Source organism: Nomascus leucogenys, chromosome 16 (genome assembly GCF_006542625.1).
Source record: "Nomascus leucogenys isolate Asia chromosome 16, Asia_NLE_v1, whole genome shotgun sequence".
NCBI lineage: Eukaryota > Metazoa > Chordata > Mammalia > Primates > Hylobatidae > Nomascus > Nomascus leucogenys.
In genome coordinates, this window is record NC_044396.1 from 53,831,984 (window position 1) to 53,852,344 (window position 20,361).

Genomic DNA, 20,361 nt, shown 5'->3' on the forward strand with positions numbered 1-20,361 from the left:
TTCACCGTGGTCTCGATCTCCTGACCTCGTGATCCGCCCGCCTCGGCCTCCCAAAGTGCTGGGATTACAAGCGTGAGCCACCGCGCCCGGCCATGTCATCTTTTTCACTGAATCTTCTCAGGTTGAGAGGGGTGAAGAGGTTATTTATTTCCTGAAGCTTACCCAGATCCCACTGAAGGGCAGGTTGCCTCCGTTTCTCTTTTTTATTCTTCCTAACATTTGGACTCTACTTTGAGGAAGGGGAGAAGATGGGAAGAAAGTGGAGAACATGGAGGGAGGGATGTAAGGAAGCCCATATGCAAACCAAGGATGCCTTCGGATAGAACTTTGGGGTCAGCAGTCTCTCTCATCCTCCACTCACAAACCTTGGTTCCTTGTGTCACTCTAGGCAGGAAGAATATCCAGGAGGCCAGTATCAGAAGCTAGAGCCTCAGTAAGGCACAGATTCAGCTGGGGCAGCAGTTTAGGCATGAAAATCTCATGTTCCAGACAATCATGTTAAACCAAAAATATGCTTTAATGCCAGGCGAGAGCTACACAGTCAACTGATATACGGGCCACTCCATAGGCTATAATCTATAAATTATATATTATTAAATCCACTGTGGGCATACCGACGGGATGGGACAGCACCCCCAGCCCCCCTCCCACTCTGAATGATGTATGAACAGTCGAGCACTCTGTAGAATCCCTCAGGTCGTAAGCCACTTTATTCCAGTCCCTTGAACATCACAGGCTGGTTTTATTTGGGACAGAACAGGTTTTATTTCCAAAGGTCCCAGAACACAGCAATGACAATGAACAGCCCAGCAGAGGAGTGACATAAACCTTGAGGCATGCAGCCTTCTGGGTGCTGTGGCGTCCCTTGGCCAAACTTGAGTGCATTGGATTCGACATACAAAGACCTTCCTGGGAAGGAGAAGGAGAAAAACAACCTCCGAGAAAATACAGACAGGGTCAGTGGCAGGCCAGGACAGGGACTATTTCCATACATTCTGGAAGTGTCAGCGTTCATCAGCCTGCATGTGGCTCACTTTTCTTTCTGGAATAGCTGGAGACCTCTACTCCTCACTCCAGCTCTAGGTTCCAAGGAACAGAGTGGGACTGGCTCAGCGAGACGTCATGACCAAGGGCAGAGCCCAGGCAGGTTTCTCAAACATTAACTGATTCCACCTACCAAAGGAGAATTAAAGGATTCAGAGCAGGGAAAAGTGGGATGCAGCTCTTGAGCACTGCCAATAGGGCATGCTGGGTCTCCTCACCCAGTCTGCCTTCTGTGTCTTAGGTTAATTCGCTATTTTTCAAACATAGATTTTAACACTTGGCCATGGAGGAATTTGGCAAGTCTTGGTACAGAACCACTGTGAGGAACTGACCCCAAGGGGAAGACTAGGATTATTTTTACATAGTCCAGGTCTCAAAATTTCACCTTACAGATTTGGTTCTTTTTGGTCTACCATACAAATTTGGATTTCTGCTACAAATTACAGCAGACACAAGTCATATATAAAAACCTGGAGGCTAGCATGTCTAGCCACATTTTTCTCCTGGTTATGATGTCTCTCTTTCTGTGGTTCCTGTTCTTTGGCAAGTGGCTTGGCGGCAAATATACCCACTAGGGACCTCTCTGCCTTCTCTTAGGGGCAAATTCCCCATCAACAACCTTGAGTATTTGGGCCTCCCTTTGCCAACTACTTGCAGAGTATGACTTGCCTGTAACCAGCAAATTTTTACTCTTAGCTTTCAATTCAAAGCAGTGTGTCTGAGGTCACCAGACCAAACAGCAACTCAGACTTGTGCTGGCACTTCTGGAAATAGAAGTCTGCATTGAAAGAGCACAGCAATGGAAAATACTTTTGGATTCTCCATCGGGGGGCCTTGGAAACCACAGATACACTTGCCCATGTCTTTATGATGAATTTGATGACTGCCCAACCTCTTTGATTCTATAACGGGGGCAGGGAAACTGAATATTCCAGACCTGGCTCCCTAACCATGCACATAGATTAAACCACTGGGAAGTTCCAAGAATGTACGCGACTTTTTTTTCGAGTCTGCAGAGTATTGATCTGCTCAGAAAAGCACCATGCCGCCAGTCTAATGCTGTCAATGGGCTGCTGGGCCTGAGAGGCAAATCACCCTACTGGTCCCCTGTCATACATGTTAACATTCCTGTGCTCCAATTGTCCTGTCCCACTACCACCTGCTCTGCATCTGCCCTCTAGGCATGGCCACTCTGGAAACGCATTCAAAATTAAAGTTGGGCCCTAGTCAGGGTTACTTTGTATTTTTATGGAATATATAAAATATACTTGTTGATTGGTACATTTGTGCAAAGACAGATATGACTTCAAAACACGACAGACATTCATTATAGTTGTCTTACTTCACAATAAGCTACTAAAAACAGTCTTCTGGAATAAGATTGTATTAGTCCTCACTAAACATGCATTTCATTTAAACAAGGCAAAACACTTAATTTGGTCTGCATTACCCAATATGTTATATACAGCCGTCGTTTTATCACGATAGGCAACAAGATGGGTCTGGTTTTGGAATATGTTACCATTTGTGTTTAATTTCCAAAGACACGCATATTAGCTCAACTAGTGTAAACCTGTGAAAAAATAGCTGAGCCATCTTTTTCCTCTCCTCTATTAATTTACCTTGAAATGTTCACAGCTTAGAAACTACAGCCTGCTGGGGAAGAGGGGGGAGTGGGCCCCCATGGGGAAATGTCCCAGCTCCCTGGAATAGCCTCACCCCAGAGGGTAACTTGTTCTTGGGGAATCCAGCATCCGGTGCCATCCATCACCCCTATGGCATGTGTGACAACAGACCCAGGTGGGGAGTTTTGTCTTTCAAACAAAAGCCCCTTGAAGCTTGCAATAGAATCACAGGACTGGATGGGTTTCCCTTCTTTTGCCCCCACCCCCGAGTCTTAGGTTTTAGAACAGAGACATTAGAATCAAAAGAAAAAATAATAGTAACGATTAAAAATCGTCAAACAATGAACACCACGAAGTCTGTCCATGCTCTCCACAAGCACACTGGGGCTCTGGGCATTCCCACGAAGCATCCACGACAAAAGAAGCTGAAGGCGTCACGGAGGAAGGCGCATCAGACCGCACAGGGGACGGCATCACCATTGATATTGTTTGGCAAAAAAAAAAAAAAAAGTTAAAAAGAAGAATCAAAAGGGAACACAAGCAGCTCTACAATTCGATTGGTGGGCGCAGGGCTCAGAACTGGCCAGCACTGCTCGGGTCGCACTGCAGGAGGCGCACAATGGACGGGTCGCTTTTGGCTCCTCGGATGAACTCTTCCAGGGAGAGTTTTCCTAGGAAGCAAGAGGATGGGTGAGTGGTGGCTGGTGGCAGCTGCATGAGCTTACACCCTTCCCACTACTGCGTGCTGGGCAGTGTCGATTCACCTTCTGCCTGCAGCCTCACTGCCACTGTGACACACAGCACTCACCTGTCCCGGGGAAGAGCCCAGCAGAATCTCCAGGAACACTGCTGCCTCGTTCACCATGGCATTGCCAGCACTTAGGACAGTACATGTGGCAATCAAACACCGCTGCCTAAGAGCCCACTGTGTGCCCGGCCCTGGGCCCGGGGCTGGGGAGAGGGTGGCGGATGATGCTGACTTGATCCCTGACCTCCTGGCTCCAGACACCCTGGAGAGGCTCACTCAGCATTTGTAAAATAAGTGGCCTTCCTGCCTTTATGAGAACAAGCTGGGCCCTGGCAGCACCCCGCTGTTCCCATAATGTTCCCTGGAGTCTTCTGAGCCACTTCGTGTTCTTCAGGCCACTCTGTGTTCTTAGGTTTGCTGCAAGAGCCCATCCTATCTTGGGGAAGAAGCCATGGACGTAAGTGTTCATACACCACGGGAAGACAGCTGCGCCTCCATCTGAGGTCAGGGGAAGAGCAGGGTATGTTCACGGCAGAGGGTAACCCATGGGTTTCTGCCTCTCAGTTAGGGTGCTCTCCTGCTACCCTGATGTGCTGGAGGAGGGAGGCTCAGCAGCCTGGGCTCCCACTCCGACCCCGGTGACCTTTCCTTTCTGCTTACACTGAAGCACATACAGAATTCTTTCAGGAAGGCCCTTCTGTCACTTGTGGAGAGGAGGGGAGGGGGTGGGGTAGGAGTTGGGGGACTGCAAGGCTTTCCCCATTCCTGGTGCTTCCAGAAGGACCCTTCCTCTTTGTCTACCCCGCCCTGGGAGTGAAGTGACACGCTCGATTGGTAAATTTGGGAGGCATTGCCGGGCACCTTCACCCAGCTTTGCCCTCCCTTTTTCTCTTGAAAGGAGCTGCCCCAGAGAGGATTTATTTCCATCTGCTCCTCCAAGGGCAGCACCCGGCCTGGCCGGCTCTGCACGCCTGTGGGGTTTTCAGCATGCCCTTGGACTCTCACGCTAAGCCACAGCCTCCAGTGTCTCTCTATCTTTTGACCTCTGTCCTCTTTTATTTTTCAACTTACTCCAAACCCGACAGGAGGGGGCCTCCCCCAACAGAAACACCAACAAACATATCTTCTCCTCAGCCACAATTCCCTCCCCGCCAGAACCTAGTTCTTGTTTAATGAAACCCGCTTTATCTCCATGAAGGAAAAAGATAGGGATGTATTTATTAATTTATTTTTAATTTGTAGAGCTGATCCCCTCCAAGCTTTGTGTTCTGGCCATTTTTTATGAGCCCTGCCCTGCCCACATAGTAGTTACAATGGTGATGACTTCCTCCAGCTTGGCAAAGCGTGAGGGAAGGGAGACAGGCGTGGTCTCCGAACGCTTTGCAATCTCTCAGATGTCGGCTCTGGGAGGCACCAGCTGGAGGTAGCAGGGGCAGACCTGGAGCTCGGCATGACGTCTGGCTTTCTTCAGTTAACTGTCTGCATGATTCAGAGTTGGCTCCTAGGAGAACTTGCCTGTGGGCCCAGATTTTTCTCTTCAAATCGGAGGCCAGAAGTTAGATTCCAAGAGCATCAGGCAAGCTAAATCTAAGGGTAGGAGACTCTAGGTGAGGACTGCTCTGCTCTCGGCAGGGAGGGGTGCAGGTGGCCTCAATCCTGGGGTCCAGCAGCCAAGCACTGAGCTGAAGTACCCAGTCTCCTGGTTGGGCTAAGATTCCTCTGACAGCTGTGAACTTACAGCCCCTCTTCCTCCTTCCTTCTACAGCTCCCACCCCCCTCCCCCAACCCTAACCTTTGAAAATTTAATTTAATTTTAAACATGAGGTTTTCCCTTAGAAAGGCACAGGTCTTTAGCAGTGAGTTGTGCTCTGAGAATGCTAACTCAACCAGGGGTCTGCGATCCTATAGCGGCAGAGTCCCAGTGGAAAGACCCTAATTCATTGCCTTTGATCAACGCATAGTTAGGGCTTTAGGGCCTTATCCTGTGACATCTGATCTTCTCCCATCCTTCAGCCCTAACCTAAAGAGCTGTCTGGACCTAGAGCACAGCACAAACCCATTGTGCTCCCTTGAGTACCAGTAAAACCTGCAGTTTAACATCAGCAAGTTAATTAACTATTAAAATCATCCCGTGCTTGTTTAGTCACAACTATTCATTGTGAATCAAAGCAAATAAGGGGACATAAGATGTTTCCAAATGGAATGGCACCTTTGTGGAGGAAACGAAGCAAGCAGATTGGCCTGTACCACACAAACCCAGATTCTCAGGCAGCTGTACCTGGGCGGGGGATAAAAGGAGACAGAGGCTCTCTGTACTGCCAAGCCTTCTGTTGTTCTATAGATCAGCACCAGGTGGGGAACCCAAGTGCCTGTGCACATGGTTGACAAGAATTGCCGGGGCCTTTGAACAGATCGGGTGAGCTGAAAATAACAGCAAGAGCTACAGAGCAGGGCCCTGAGCTGAGCACTTTAAACTCAAGTGTAACATTTAAATAGGGTTGCCAGATCTGGCAAATTAAATACAGGATGCCCTATTAACTTTGAATTTCAGATAAACAGCAAGTGACTTTTTTAGTTTGGCGTACTAATCCTAACAATTGTTTGCTGTTTATCTGAAATTCCAGGATAATTGGGCCTTCTGTATTCTATCTGGCAATTTAAGATCTAAAATCCTTCTGCTCTTAAGTTGGAAATGCAACCTTCTTTTTCACTTTGTTGGGTTTGAATTGTGGGTGGCACCATCAGGGTGGGAACCTGCTGGGCACCTTACTCCCTCACCACTACCCTGGGCACCCTACTGACTGTAGGAGCCCACTGCCTCTGGGAAACACATCTCAGTGCATGCACAGGAGACCCCAACAAAACCCCTTTGGCAGGCTGGAGTGAAAGCTGTCGGCATCTGGGTAGAATCACAGAATAACAACCGTCTCCCCATTTTGATGAACCGGACTGCAGGGACCCAGCCTGCTGTAGCCTAGGCCTGTCCTGAGGATGGGTCTGTGCTAACAATGGTTTCTTGGTTCCTTTCATTCTTGCCCCACAAGATTCATTCTGTTCTCTTGGAGGTAGAAGTTGACCTACAAGGAGGATAGAAAAAACTAGAAATAAGGCATTTCCCCCAATTCTGGGCTCAGCTCTCCTCTGGCCACCTGGTCCTCTCCCCTCCTACCCACCCGGGAGGCTTGGAGGATGAGCCGCTCACAGGAAGGGCCCCGAGTGGCACTTCCCAGTCTGGACTCCCCAGTCCTTCCAGCAGCCCCCATCTGAGTAAAGTAGTGCAGCCCCCGCCTCCTACCGTCTCTATTGGTGTCCATCTGGCGGAAGATCTTTTCTGTTCTTTTCTCTGGGGTTGACTCATCTTCAGGCATTTTCATTACGGAGGAAACCATCTTATAGATTGCCTGGGGAGAGAGGTGACATGGTGGTAAGACAGAGAAACGGTAGGCACACAATAGGCCTATCATTAAACCTCCCAAATGCGGGTTGAAGGGAATGTCCCCATCCGCATTGGACCTAGTCCTACCCCTATTGATTGGTATAAGATGTGGAGGCACAGATAGAAGAAGCCGGGCCCGCAAAGCTTGTTCTCCTCCAGTGAGGACCTTCAGGAGGGACAACCAGCAGGAAGACCCAGTAGACCCCTGTGTCTCCAATGTTTTTTGTTTGTTTTTTGAGGCAGGGTCTGATTCTGTCACCCAGACTGGAGTGTAGTGGCACGCTTATGGCTCACTGCAGGCTACATTTCACAGGCTCAAGCAATCCTCCCACCTCAGCCTCCTGAGCAGCTGAGACTAGAGGTACTCCCCACCACAAAGGGCTTTTTTTTGTACAGACAAGGTCTCATTATGTTGCCCAAGCTGGTCTCGAACTCCTGGGCTCAAGCTTCTCCTACCTCGGCCTCCCGACGTGCTGGGATTACAGACATGCGCCACCTCTCCTAGCCGTCTCCATTGTTCATGTGCATACAAATCCCCTGGGAATCTTGTTAAAATGCAGAATCTGATTGGGTAGTGTGGGGGGAAGGGGTGGGGCTGAGAGTCTGTATTTTTAATGAGCTCCAGTGTGATGCTGATGATGCTGTTCTGAAGACCCTGCTTTGAGAAGCAAGGTCTCCACTTTGAGGAGCAAGGCTGCAGATGACATTCCTCAGGCTAGAGAGGCAAGTGGATGCCTCTCACGGACCCTTGAGAGTCCACAATGACCCCTCAAGGATGACAGACATGTGACACTCTGTAAGTGCGTGCCACATGTTCCCCCAGGCAGGCTTCCAGTCCATTCCAGCGCTTTTCTCCTTGTGTGTGACAATGGTCTCGCGTTCCTTCTCAGCAAGCTGCCAGGTAGTCCTGAGATGGAAACCACCTGCCATCAGAGCTCTGAATTATTATGCAACCTCAGGCCTGAGCCAAACTGGGTACAGCTATGAGATCTGATGGGCGAAAGAGGATTCTGTGGAGTTTTGTAAGCACTACTGAAACTATCACCCCACTGCCTGTGACCTCCACATGGGACTCAGTAAGGGACCAAAGGCCTCTGTGGTCAAAGGTAGTTTTTATTTGGGAAGAGGAATGAAAAGTCATTGTTTTTATCTCCAGATCATGATTTTGCTAATCAGAGTCACTTTGGGCATCTTGGCACCGGGGATAAGTTTTAGAAAGAATAGATTTTGCCAGGGAGGATGCAGAAAATTTCAGAAAGTTCTGGAGCTGTAGGGGCAGCAAGGCAGGTGGAGAGGACAGAGAAAGGAAAGCAGCTGAGGGGAGTCGCCTCCAAATGGGAAAGGTAAGAGCAGAAAAAGACACTGAAGGTTCAACTGAGCTGCTTTACAGTCTTGCTCAGGACCAACCCTGCCAGAAGTTCCTAACATGTTCTGGATAAAGTAGGGTTAAGTACTCTAATCTCAGTCAAAATAAGAATGAAAACAGACTCACCCAGGGTGCTGGCCCTTAGGCTGATCCCGTCCCTCAGGGATGCCTCTGGACAGGCTCCCTGAGTCTATCTCAAACCCACCCAACGTGCTTACTGAACTCCATAGCTGACTCTGCAGCGACTTGGTCTGGGAGGTAAAGCGCAGAGTTAGGGCGCTGTCTAGGATTATGGGTGTCCCTGGGGTAAGCTGAGCCATTTCATTCCCAAGAAATGCTCACTGAAGTGTGCTCTGGAGACAAGAGGGGAGCCATTGTCTGCCCTCCTCATCATGGTCCCCTGCCTGCTGTCATCCCAGCCCAGGTCTACTCCACCAACTCACAGCCAAATTCTACCAAAGATACAAAGGGGAGCTGGTACAATTCCTTCTGAAACTATCCCAAACAATTGAAAAGGAAGGACTCCTCCCTAATTCATTTTATGAGGCTAGTATCATTTTGATACCAATACCTGGCAGAGACACAACAAAAAAAGAAAACTTCAGGCCAATATCCTTGAAGAACATCGATGGAAAAATCCTCAATAAAATACTGACAAGCCAAATCCAGCAGCACATCAAAAAGCTTATCCACCATGATCAAGTTGGCTTCATCCCTGGGATGAAGGCTAGTTCAACATATGCAAATCAATAAACATAATCCGTCACATAAACAGAAACATGTAAATGACAAAAAACACATTATCATCTCAATAGATCAGAAAAGGCCTTTGATAAAGGCCTTCATGTTAAAAACTCTCAATAAACTAGGTATTGATGGAACATATCTTAAAATAATAAGAGCTATTTATGACAAACCCACAGCCAATATCATACTGAATGGGCAAAAGCTGGAGGCATTCCCTTTGAAAACTGGCACAAAACAAGTATGCCTTGTCTCACCATTCCTATTCAACATTGTTGGAAGTTCTGGCCAGGGCAATCAGGCAAGAGAAAGAAATAAAGCGTATTCAAATAAGAAGAGAGGAAGTCAAATTTTCTCTGTTTGCAGATGACATGATTCTATATTTAGAAAACCCCATCGTCTCAGCCCCAAAACTCCTTAAGCTGATAAGCAACTTCAGCAAAGTCTCAGGATACAAAATCAATGTGGAAAAATCACAAGCATTCCTATACACCAACAATAGACAAGCAGAGATCCAAATAATAAATGAACTCCCATTCACAATTGCTACAAAAAGAATAAAATACTCAGGAACACAGCTAACAAGGGAGGTGAAAGATTTCTTCAAGGAGAATTACAAACCACTGCTCAAGTAAATAAGAGAGAACATAAACAAATGGAGAAACACTCCATCCTCATGGATAGGAAGAATCAATATCATGAAAATGGCCATGCTGCCCAAAGTAATTTAAAGATTCAATGTTATTCCCATCAAACTACCATTGACATTCTTCACAGAACCAGAAAAAAGAAATTTAATTTCATATGGAACCAAAGAAGAGCCTGTATAGCCAAGACAATACTAAGCGAAAAGAACAAAGCTGGAGGCATCACATTACCTGACTTCAAACAATATTATAAGGCTACAGTAACCAAAAGAGCATGGTACTGGTACCAAAACAGATATATAGACGAATGGAAGAGAACAGAGACCTCAGAAATAACACCACACATCTACAACCATATGATCTTTGACAAACCTGACAAAACAAGTAATGGGGAAAGGATTCCCTATTTAATAAATGGTGCTGGAAAACTGGCTAGCTATATGCAGAAAACTGAAACTGCACCCTTTCCTTACACCTTATACAAAAATTAACTCAAGATAGATTAAAGACTTAAATGTAAAACCCAAAACCATAAAAACCCTAGAAGAAAACCTAGGCAATACCATTCAGGACACAGGCATGGGCAAAGACTTCATGATGAAAACGCCAAAAGCAAAAAAAGCCAAAATTGACAAATGAGACCTAATTAAACCAAAGAGCTTCTGCACAGCAAAAGAAACTATCATCAGAGTGAACAGGCAACCTACAGAATGGGAGAAAATTTTTTTTAATCTACCCATCTGACAAAGGTCTAATATTCAGAATCTACAAGGAACTTAAACAACTTTACAAAAAAAAAAAAAAAAACCATCAAAAGTGGGCAAAGGATATGAAAAGACACTTCTCAAAAGAAGACATTTATGCAGCCTACAAACATATGAAAAAACATATGATCATTAGAGAAATGCAAATAAAAACCACAATGAGATACCATCTCATGCCAGTCACAATGGTGATTATTAAAAAGTCAAGAAACAATAGATGCTGGTGAGGCTGTGGAGAAATAGGAATGCTTTTATACCGTTGGTGGGAACATAAATTAGTTCAACCATTGTGGAAGACAGTGTGGCGATTCCTCAAGGATCTAGAACCAAAAATACCATTTGACCCAGCAATCCCATTACTGGGTATATACCCAAAGGAATATAAATCATTCTACTATAAAGACACATGCACATGTATGTTTATTGCAGCACTATTTACAATAGCAAAGATATGTAATCAACCCAAATTCCCATCGATGATAGGCTGGATAAAGAAAATATGGCACATATACACCATGGAATACTATGCAGCTATAAAAAGGAATGAGATCATGTCCTTTGCAGGGACATGGATGAAGCTGGAAGCCATCATCCTCAGCAAATTAACACAGGAACAGAAAACCAAACACCACATATTCTCACTCATAAGTGGGAGCTGAACAATGGGTCAAGGGGAGGGAGAGCATTAGGACAAATATCTAATGCACGCAGGGCTTAAAACCTAGATGATGGGTTGATAGGTGCAGCAAACCACCATGGCACATGTGTACCTTTGTAACAAACCAACACGTTCTGCACATGTATCCAAGAACCTAAAGTAAAATTTTAAAAAAAGAAAACTAGTCATTTGTAAATTATTTAATAATTATGTATTGTCTACTATGAGCTAAGCGGTGGAATACAATTGTCAACAAGACCGATATGCTAGCTAGCTAGCTATTTATTTATTTATTTATTTATTTATTTATTGAGACAAGGTCTCATTCTGTTGCCCAAGCTGGAGTGCAGTGATGCTATCATGGCTCACGGCAGCCTTGACCTCCTGGTCTCAGACAATCCTCCTGTTCCAGCCTCCTGAGTTGCTGGGACCAAAGGCATGCACCACCACACCCAGTTAATTTTTAAAAACATATTTGTAGAGATGAGGTTTCCCTATGTTGCCCAAGCTGGTCTTGAACTCCTGGGCCTCCTGCCTCAGTCTCCCAAAGTGCTGGAAATACAGGCGTGAGCCACTGTGCCTGGCCGCTCTCTCTTATTTCCTGTCTCACAATCTTCTGGCACAGGACTTGGGAGGTCTCATATGGGGCACCAAAAGCACCTTATTTTTCAGTGATCCCCATTTAGATGGGTACAGTCATCCCAGTAATGCCTTGATAGCTGTTATGAAAGCCCTGGCCTAGGCTACCTCTGGGTCCCCTGGTGGCAAGTAAAACCCATTGGTCTGGAGCACTCTTTGGAACTTTCAGCCTCTAAGGTTGCGGCCCACGAAATTCTTCTTCTTGGGATGCTGATGCAAAATGCAACTTTGTAATAATCTAGGGGTTATTCCCTTAACACCCTTGAAGAAATGAATGAATGCTCAGGCAAACACATGAATGTATGTGAAGCTCTCACACTCAACGGAAAGTCTTCCAGAGTCTTGCTATTCAGTATTAGGCTAAAGGAGTGGGGTTGGCACAGAGAAATGAGAATCAGTTAATACAACAAACAACTCCTACTACTTCCCCCACAAAATGAACAGAGTCCAAAGTCCCTGATGTGAACATATGTGCAAGCAAGGCTTCTGGAATGGGGTGGGAGGCACCACGTCTGAGTGTGTTGTGGGTTTGAGGAGGAAGTGGGGTCTTCTTTAAGAGGCTCACAGATGACTCTTTCGTGACACTCAGATCAGATGGGAATTCGTGGGTTATTTACAAAGCCAGGCCTATGCAAGGGGTGGTACAAGAGCAGTAAGCAGAGAGCCAAGGTGACGAGTCCCAGTGGCCCCCAGAGTGAGCGGGTGACAGCCCTGCAGAGCCACAGTGGCAGGATTGTCTGTCCCTTTGCTCCCTTCCCACGGCATCAACAACCGAGAGCTGATTGTATCAGAACTTTAAAATCTGGGACTGCATAGCACAGAGGAGAAAAATACAACCCCAGACAGCCATCTGAGACAAACCATGTCTTTTACTAGCTCCAGTCCCCACCCCTTCTACATTTAATGGGATTAAACCGTGAAGAGACCAGGCTACTTCCCTACTTTATTTTTAGCAATGTCAATGAGAGGTCTAGCAGGGTCATCCTGTTTTCAATTAAACTTGAAAAGTCCTTTCCTCGTCTCTGGGTAAATGCAGAGCTTTGGGACACCCAGAAGCCCAGCCCTGACTCTGCCCCAGCCAGGCTTAAGACAGCTCCCCAGTGTGACCAGAGCCCCTATCAGCTTCCTTGTGGCATATATATATATTTTTATTTTTTTATTTTTTCTCTTTGAAGGAACAATCTCTTGGAATGTTGGAAAGGGAGGACTCAGGTCTGGAAAGTGAGGACTCAGGTCTGCATTGATCAAAGTTGTGCAATTAACTGAGGGCAGTCAAAATTCCAAGAGTTAACGCTCAACCTCTTTTCTGAAGGAAACCAGATATTTCATCACAAAATGTAGGGTGTTCTAACAGGAAACCAGACACCCAAGTCTCTCTGACAGCAGACTACGGACAACAGAAGTTTGGCAGCACCTGGTTGTCCTTAGACTTTCTCACCTTGCTTAGACTAAGCACCTTGCTTAGAAGGATATTACATATCAGGAAACGAGAAGAATGAAAATATTTTCAGGAAATACTTTTAAAATAGAATGAACATCTATATATCTGGAATAGCATAAGTACTTTCTCATTTAGAGCTAGAAGAATAGATTAAATCAGTAATTTTCATACTTTTGTAGTATTCTTCCAAGGTGCTTTAAGCATTTTCACAGGCAGACAGAGTGTGAGAGAAAAGCAGGAGCCCCACGCCTTTTCAATCGAGCAGTTCCATGTAAGATTTCATGTAAGATTTTACGCAGCAAACTAAGCAAAACAAAACCATTTTTGCTGCTGAAAATGGAGTTTGAAACCACTGAACCACTTCCTGTACTGGTGCCTTTGTGATAGTGTGATTCTTTTTTGTTTTTGCTTTGAGACAGGGTCTCACTCTGTCTCCCAGGCTGGAATGCAGTGGCATGATGATAGCTCACTGCAGCTTCGGACCTCCTAGGCTCAAACCATCCTCCCACCTCAGCCTGCTGAGTAGCTGAGACCACAGGTATGTGCCACCACACTGGGCTAATTTTTAATTTTTTGTAGAGACAGAGTCTCACTATGTTGCCCAGGCTGGTCTGAAACTCCTGGGCTCAAGTGATGTTCCTTCCTCGGCCTCCCAAAGAGTAGAAATTACAGGTGTGAGCCACCACGCCCAGCTAGATACTGTGATTCTTAAATGGAATGAGAAAGTCCAAGACCTGTACACTGTACTCTCTGCACACTAGGGGAGCTTACTATTTAGAATAACCCAGCACCATGTCCTTTTATAACTTGAAGACTTATGGGAAGTTAGATGTAGCCTTAATACGGGAAGAACTTTATGTTCTGTGGTGTGCAACGGCAGAAGAGCAAGAGGCTGCTCCACAGAAGCGGCCTCATGGATATTGGAGATACAGAAACAAAGGCTGAACAATCACACATTGACGATGCTATAAAGGTGTCTCCTAACGCGCTTTCCAAGAAATGTGAGCCTTCCAAGATGTGTTAAGATCAGAGAGATCCCATTATCTAAACAGTATTGGGAAACACTGCTTATTTTATCCCCTTCTCAAAACATCACAATGCACATGAACATATTAAAGATTCTGGTAATTCCTGCAGTAAGAGACCTGTTGAAATCTATTTAACCCAGGTTTTCTCAAACTGGTTTGACCAGAACCCTTTTGTTACAAAACATCTATGAACAGTTTATGAAAGTAGTGCCTCAACAAAGTTCTATCTGCACCAGGACTGACTCTTACTCTGACTCCCTCTTCATCTGGGCTGTGTTCTCTGATCCTCCTTTTTTTTTTTTTTTTTTTCCCCAAAACAAATAGCCTAGAATGCTTCTTCATGAAATTTGTCTTCCCAATGGTTTCTAAGTTTCTTCAAGACAGAGATATTGTCTTATTCATCTTTGTATGTTTTGGAGTCTAACACTTACTTTATTCAACAAACATTTGTGGACTTTATGAATAGCACAAAAATGGTGCTAAATCCCTTGGCATCAGCACAGCCCTTCCTTGAAGGAGCTCACAGGACAGGTGGCAGCAGGACAGGTCAACACAGAAAACATCAGCATAAGATTAGAGAGTGTGGCTTCTGGCCAAGATGGAGTCACAGGGATTGAACTTACCCCCTCCCACCTGAACCAGAAGCAACCACAAACCCAAAAACAATGGACATGAAACAACAGTTTACCAGACGCTGGGCACTGGGCAACAAAGGACAGTGATCCCTGAGAAAATGAAAACATGAGAGCTAAGGCCTATGTTGGCCCCAGCTTAATGCCTTGAGAGGGTTTCCAAGCCACAGTGCCAGGAGCGGGGACCTATGTGAGAGCTGGTGGACTCACTGATGGGCAGATGGCGCTGAGAGTTTGGAGACACTAAAGCGGCTAGTGATCACTGGACAGAATAGAAGAGAAGACAGAGTGGCAGAGAGAGAACTCCAGAGAGCTGTGGCGGGTCTCCCTCAAGTATTCAGCACAGTCAGTCTACACATGGGAAGAAACTACCCAGGACTGGGAAAAAAGAACCAAGTGAAAGGATTAGAGGAAAGAGTGCCTGGCCCTTCCACAAGGTCAAGAAGCGTGCTTGTTTCCATCAGCCAGAGGCACAGCCTCATGATTTGTGGGGCACTGGCTAGTCAGAAAGGTCTGGCCTCAGTAGTGGGAATAATCAGTCCTAGCTGAGTGCCGCTCTCGTGTCAGCTAATGAATCTGAAAAGCAAGACCTGGAAAGTTCAAACTGTTTCCAAGTAATTTAACTGTGTCTCAGAAGAAAGTTTAAGAACATTTATATAGCTAAAAAAATCTCCAGTACTCAACATGGTAAAATCCTGTTGAAGAGATCATAAAGTAATTATATCTTTTAGTGGAGTTCTTCATGATGACAAAACAGCAATCTACTTGAAATTAACAACAAAAAAAAGAAAGCATTATTATGATGGAGATCAACAACAGAGTTAAATGCACAGGACTGGGGTGTGGGGGGCAGAGGAGACACCTCCACTGAGTGAGAGGGAAATGTGGTAAGAGTGCACTCTAGGATACCGCATGAGAAAAGGCTGTGGGATGTGAGAGGCCACGGTGACTTCTGGTATCTTCCAGCTGACACGTAACTGAGGCATGGAGAATTCAAAGGTCACAAATGCGAGATGAGTCTTGAGAGAGATGGGGACCCAGTCACAAAGGCTGTTATATGCCTCGTTAAGAAATTTAGACATCATTTAAAGTGAATGGGGGCCGGGCACAGTGGCTCATGCCTGTAATCCCAGCACTTTGGGAGGCTGAGGCAGGTGGGATCCGCTGAGGTCAGGAGTTCAAGACCAGCCTGGCCAACATGGTGAAACCCCGTCTCTACTAAACATAAACAAAAATTAGCCGGGCATGGTAGCAGGCACCTGTAATCCCAGCTACTCGGGAGGCTGAGGCAGAAGAATAGCTTGAACCAGGAGGCAGAGGTTGCAGTAAGCCGGATTGCACCATTGCATTCCAGCCTGGGCGACAAGAGCAAAAACTCCGTGTCAAAAAAAAAATAAAAAATAGGCCGGGCGCAGTGGCTCATGCCTGTAATCCCAGCACTTAGGGAGGCCGAGGTGGGCAGATCACAAGGTTAGGAGTTCAAGACCAGCCTGGCCAACACGGGGTGAAACCCCGTGTCTACTAAAAACACAAAAATTAGCTGGGCGTGGTGGTGCGCACCTGTAATCCCAGCTACTCAGGAGGCTGAGGCAAGAGAATCGCTGGAACTCGGGAGGCAGAGGTTGCAGTAGGCTGAGTGCAGTGAGCACTCCAGCCTGGGCAGCAGAGTGAGACTCTGTCTCAAAATAAATAAATAAATAAAATTAAAATAAAATTTAAAAATAAAAATAAAGTGAATGGGGGAGATACTCAAAGATTTTAGGCAGGAGAGAAACATGGTTAACATGATCATATTCGGTCTTGAAAGATCACTCTGGCATCAGTGGGGAAAACCGAATTGGGGGAGGACATGATGGGAAGCAGGAAGAGCTGTTAGAAATGTGTTGTGAAGATCGTATTTTCCAAAAATGTCCAGAACAGGCTTTCTAATCCCACACAATCTTCCAGAACCTCGCCACTGCCTCTCTCGAGGTAAACTCTAGGTCCCCTCCCCTTGAGCCTGGAGGTCTTGGTGAACCGTAGAGACCTCTGTGACTGCCTGGAGTAGGGGTGGATGGGAGAAGTGATGCTCTGTGACCTCCAAAGTCAGATCATAAAAGGAGATACAGCTCTGCCTGGTTCTCTTTCTTGGGACCTGCACTTTTTAAGCCCTCAGCTGCCATGTGAGGAGTCTGGCCACCCCAAAGCCACCATGGAGGAGAGAGACTACACAGAGACACAGAGGGAGGTCCCAGGTCCGAGCAGCCTCAGCTGTTCCAGCTCCCAGGCAATTTCGAGCCACCCCAGCTGATGCTGCATGGAACAGAAATGAGATCCCACTGTTCTGCCCAAGTATCAGATTCATGGGCTAAATAAATGATGTTGTTTTAAGTCAGTAACTTTTGTGTTGGTTTCAATATGCAGAATAGATAACTGGGGAAAAGTTACAATAATATAGGTTAGAAATGTGAAGCCTGAAACACAGTAACTCCAGAATGTCTGTTTAGGAGAGTAAAGGCCTCTTTGGAGGGAGTCATCTGAAGCTGCCTTTTGCAGAGCACTTCACATAAGATTGGAAAACTATTAATTGCTCATATCTAAAAGTGAAGAGTACCACCACTGACTTGAAATGAGACAGTGGCAGAAGGAATGCACAGGAATGAAAAGGTTAAAAAATACCAAAGAGGCAAATGTAATAGCTCTGGTGACTGTCTAAATATGGAGATAGATGGTGGAGGAGTGCCAAAGATGTCTCTGACTTGATTAAAGGATGGATAGTAAGACTATTTAAAAAAAAAAACAGAGTGGTGGGGAGGTTTGGGCAATGATGAATTTGTTTTTGGAATATTGACTTTGTACCAGTGCAACATCTTAATAGAGAGGTCCATTAAGAGTTGGACACAGTGGAAATGAAGATCTGGAAGTAATTTGTTTCTTCATCCATAAAATTGGGCTAATATGGTTGTCGTGAGGATTAAATGAGATAGTGCTTGTGTACTAGGTTGAACAGTGTCCTGCAAAAATCCATGTCTACCTGAAACCTGTGAATCTGACCTTGTTTGGAAATAGGGTCTTTGCAGATGCAATCAAGTTAACATGAGATCATCATGGATTTGAGTGCTCCTTAATCCAACAACTGGTGTCTTGATAAGAAGAGGGAAAATTGGACACAGACACACAGGGATAACACCCTATGATGATGGAGGCAGAGAATACAGTGATGCAGCTGCAAACCAGGGAATGTCAACGATTGCCAATAAGCACGAGAAGCTAGGAAGCACTCATTTGTGTTTGCCAGATACCATACTTGATTTGACTTAAACTCTTAAGCCATAGTGTGATTTGCAATAATAAGATTAATCCCCTGATAAGAAAGGGACAAACCCAAAACATCTGATAAGCAAGCACTAAAGTCAGTTCTTAGAGGAAGTCACTAGCCTAAGGAATTGCATTGAAGAGTTTCTTCCAGGAAAGAAATCTAAGCTGCATTCTAGAGCCACATCTGTGGTCCATGCTCATAATTGAGAATTACACAGGGTTTGGAGCTGAATTCCCAGGGGGTAATATAAGATGAACTAGAAACTCTTCCCCTGTCCCCTCCTTTTTTCCCCCCAGAATCAGAACAGCACAGTGTTTCAGGTCTCCAAGGACCATATTAAAAGTGACAGAGTGTCTATTTAGAACAGTCTTTGGGGGAAGAAATGCAAATGGTACTCAGAATGTGCTTCTAAACAGAATATAAGAAAGTCTCTCTGGCCCTTATTTTGATCCTCTGTGGCAGAACTACTAACAGCCTGGTTGTCTGAATTGGTCATGGTGAGCACTCTGGAAATGAGTGGGGATTAGTCTGTGTGTTCATTTGGTGCCAGAGGAGGATAAGCTGTTTTTGCATGGCTACTCCCATCCCCATAGCTCCCCATCCTCATCTGGCTGCTATATAAATATGTATGCCTTATACATCACAGGGGTGAATCAGAAAATTTTTTTCCCATACTGCTAAAAGTAGCAAAACCAAATTCTCTTGTTGTGGGTGGCCAGTATATTTCCAAATGCCTTCCTTCAGGTTTCACTCATTTAAAAGGTGTGACATGTATACTGGGGTGTTCTTAAGTTCACCTTGCCTTCATCAAAAAATGTCAGTTAACCCTGAATCACAACTAGGAGAGAAGGTTTGACTCTAAAACAACAGATATGTAGCCGGGCATGGTAGCAGGCACCTGTAATACCAGCTACTCGGGAGGCTGAGGCAGGAGAATCTCTTGAACCCAGGAGACGAAGGTTGCAATGAGCTGAGATTGCACTGCACTCCAGCCTGGACGACAGAGCAAAACTCCATCTCAAAAAATAGTAATAATAAATAAATAAATAAACAAACAAACAAACAAACAAAACAGGTATGTGGACTCCAAGTATTTTTGAAACAATCATTAACATCTAAGTAGTAAAAATGCTGATTACAGATTATTCTAACCTCGTCTTTAAAGTCAGAGCCCTAAGGACTGCTAGGAGTAACGTGATGTCAGCCTTTGGATTCTTTTTGAAAGGCTCTAACTTGAACTTAAGAACAAACCCAGACAGACTGTCCCCCAAACAGTCCCAATGCATGATGTGTGACTGTGGGCTCAGATCAATAAGGTTTGGGGAATTCCTGGGGCCAACTACATTCTTTCCTGGAAACATGATTATTTCTTTAATCTGAGTCCTGTGAACATCATAGCTCAGAAGTTTTAGCTTGTTCCCAGAGGAGCTGATCTCTGCTGGTAAAGACAGCAGATAAAGAAGCTAGGAGTCCTGGCTGGGCACGGTGGCTCATGCTTGTAATCCCAGCACTTTGGGAGCCCGAGGCGGGCGGATCATGAGGTCAAGAGATCGAGACCACGGTGAAACCCTGTCTCTACTAAAAATACAAAAAAAAATTAGCCGGGCGTGGTGGCGGGTGCCTGTAGTCCCAGCTACTCGGGAGGCTGAGGCAGGAGAATGGCGTGAACCTGGGAGGCAGAGCTTGCAGTGAGCCGAGATTGCACCACTGCACTCCAGCCTGGGCGACAGAGCGAGACTCCGTCTCAAAAAAAAAATATATATACCTAATGCTAAATGACGAGTTAATGGGTGCAGGAAATCAACATGGCACATGGATACATATGTAACAAACCTGCACATTGTGCACATGTACCCTAAAACCTAAAGTATAATAACAATAAAAAAAAAAAAAAGAAGCTAGGAGTCCTAACGTCAAGCATATCTCTTCTGTGATTTCCACCAGTTGGAGATTTAGTGGGACATCTCCCTTTTCTTTGTGAACATACATTTTATAACTACCAAAATTTAACTGAAAGCTTAATGGAAGATTCTATCCATTACTTTGTCCATTGAAGTGGAAATGAACTCCCTTCATTTAGTAGGAAGACATCCTGTCCCAGCTCTGGAAATTGTGGCAATAATAATGGTAGCCAACAATTATTGAGTGATAGCCCATGCAGGCACTGTTCTAGGCACCTTACTTGTAATGACTGATTTGACACTTACAATCATCCATGAGTTAGGTGATTCGATTAGCTGCAATCCACAAATCAGGAAATGGATGTCAGAGATGTTCAGTAACTTGTACAA

At 45.4% G+C, this 20,361-nt stretch overlaps 1 protein-coding gene across 5 annotated transcripts in view; it reads right to left on the minus strand.

Annotated features, from left to right (window-relative positions):
- Positions 1–493: 493 nt before the first annotated feature.
- The window catches only part of NCALD (neurocalcin delta), a 424,053-nt gene continuing 404,185 nt past the window's right edge, over positions 494–20,361 (minus strand). For 3 of the 5 annotated variants that reach the window (XM_030794975.1, XM_030794976.1, XM_030794977.1), the window contains 2 exons: positions 6,713–6,818; positions 494–3,340 (listed from right to left, as the gene is read on the minus strand). In XM_030794975.1, coding sequence (XP_030650835.1) covers positions 3,243–3,340; positions 6,713–6,818 — 204 coding nt within the window. In that variant the 3' untranslated portion in view covers positions 494–3,242. The remainder of the gene's footprint in view (positions 3,341–6,712; positions 6,819–20,361) is intronic. The other 2 variants (XM_003256072.2, XM_030794978.1) reach the window with 2 other exon arrangements.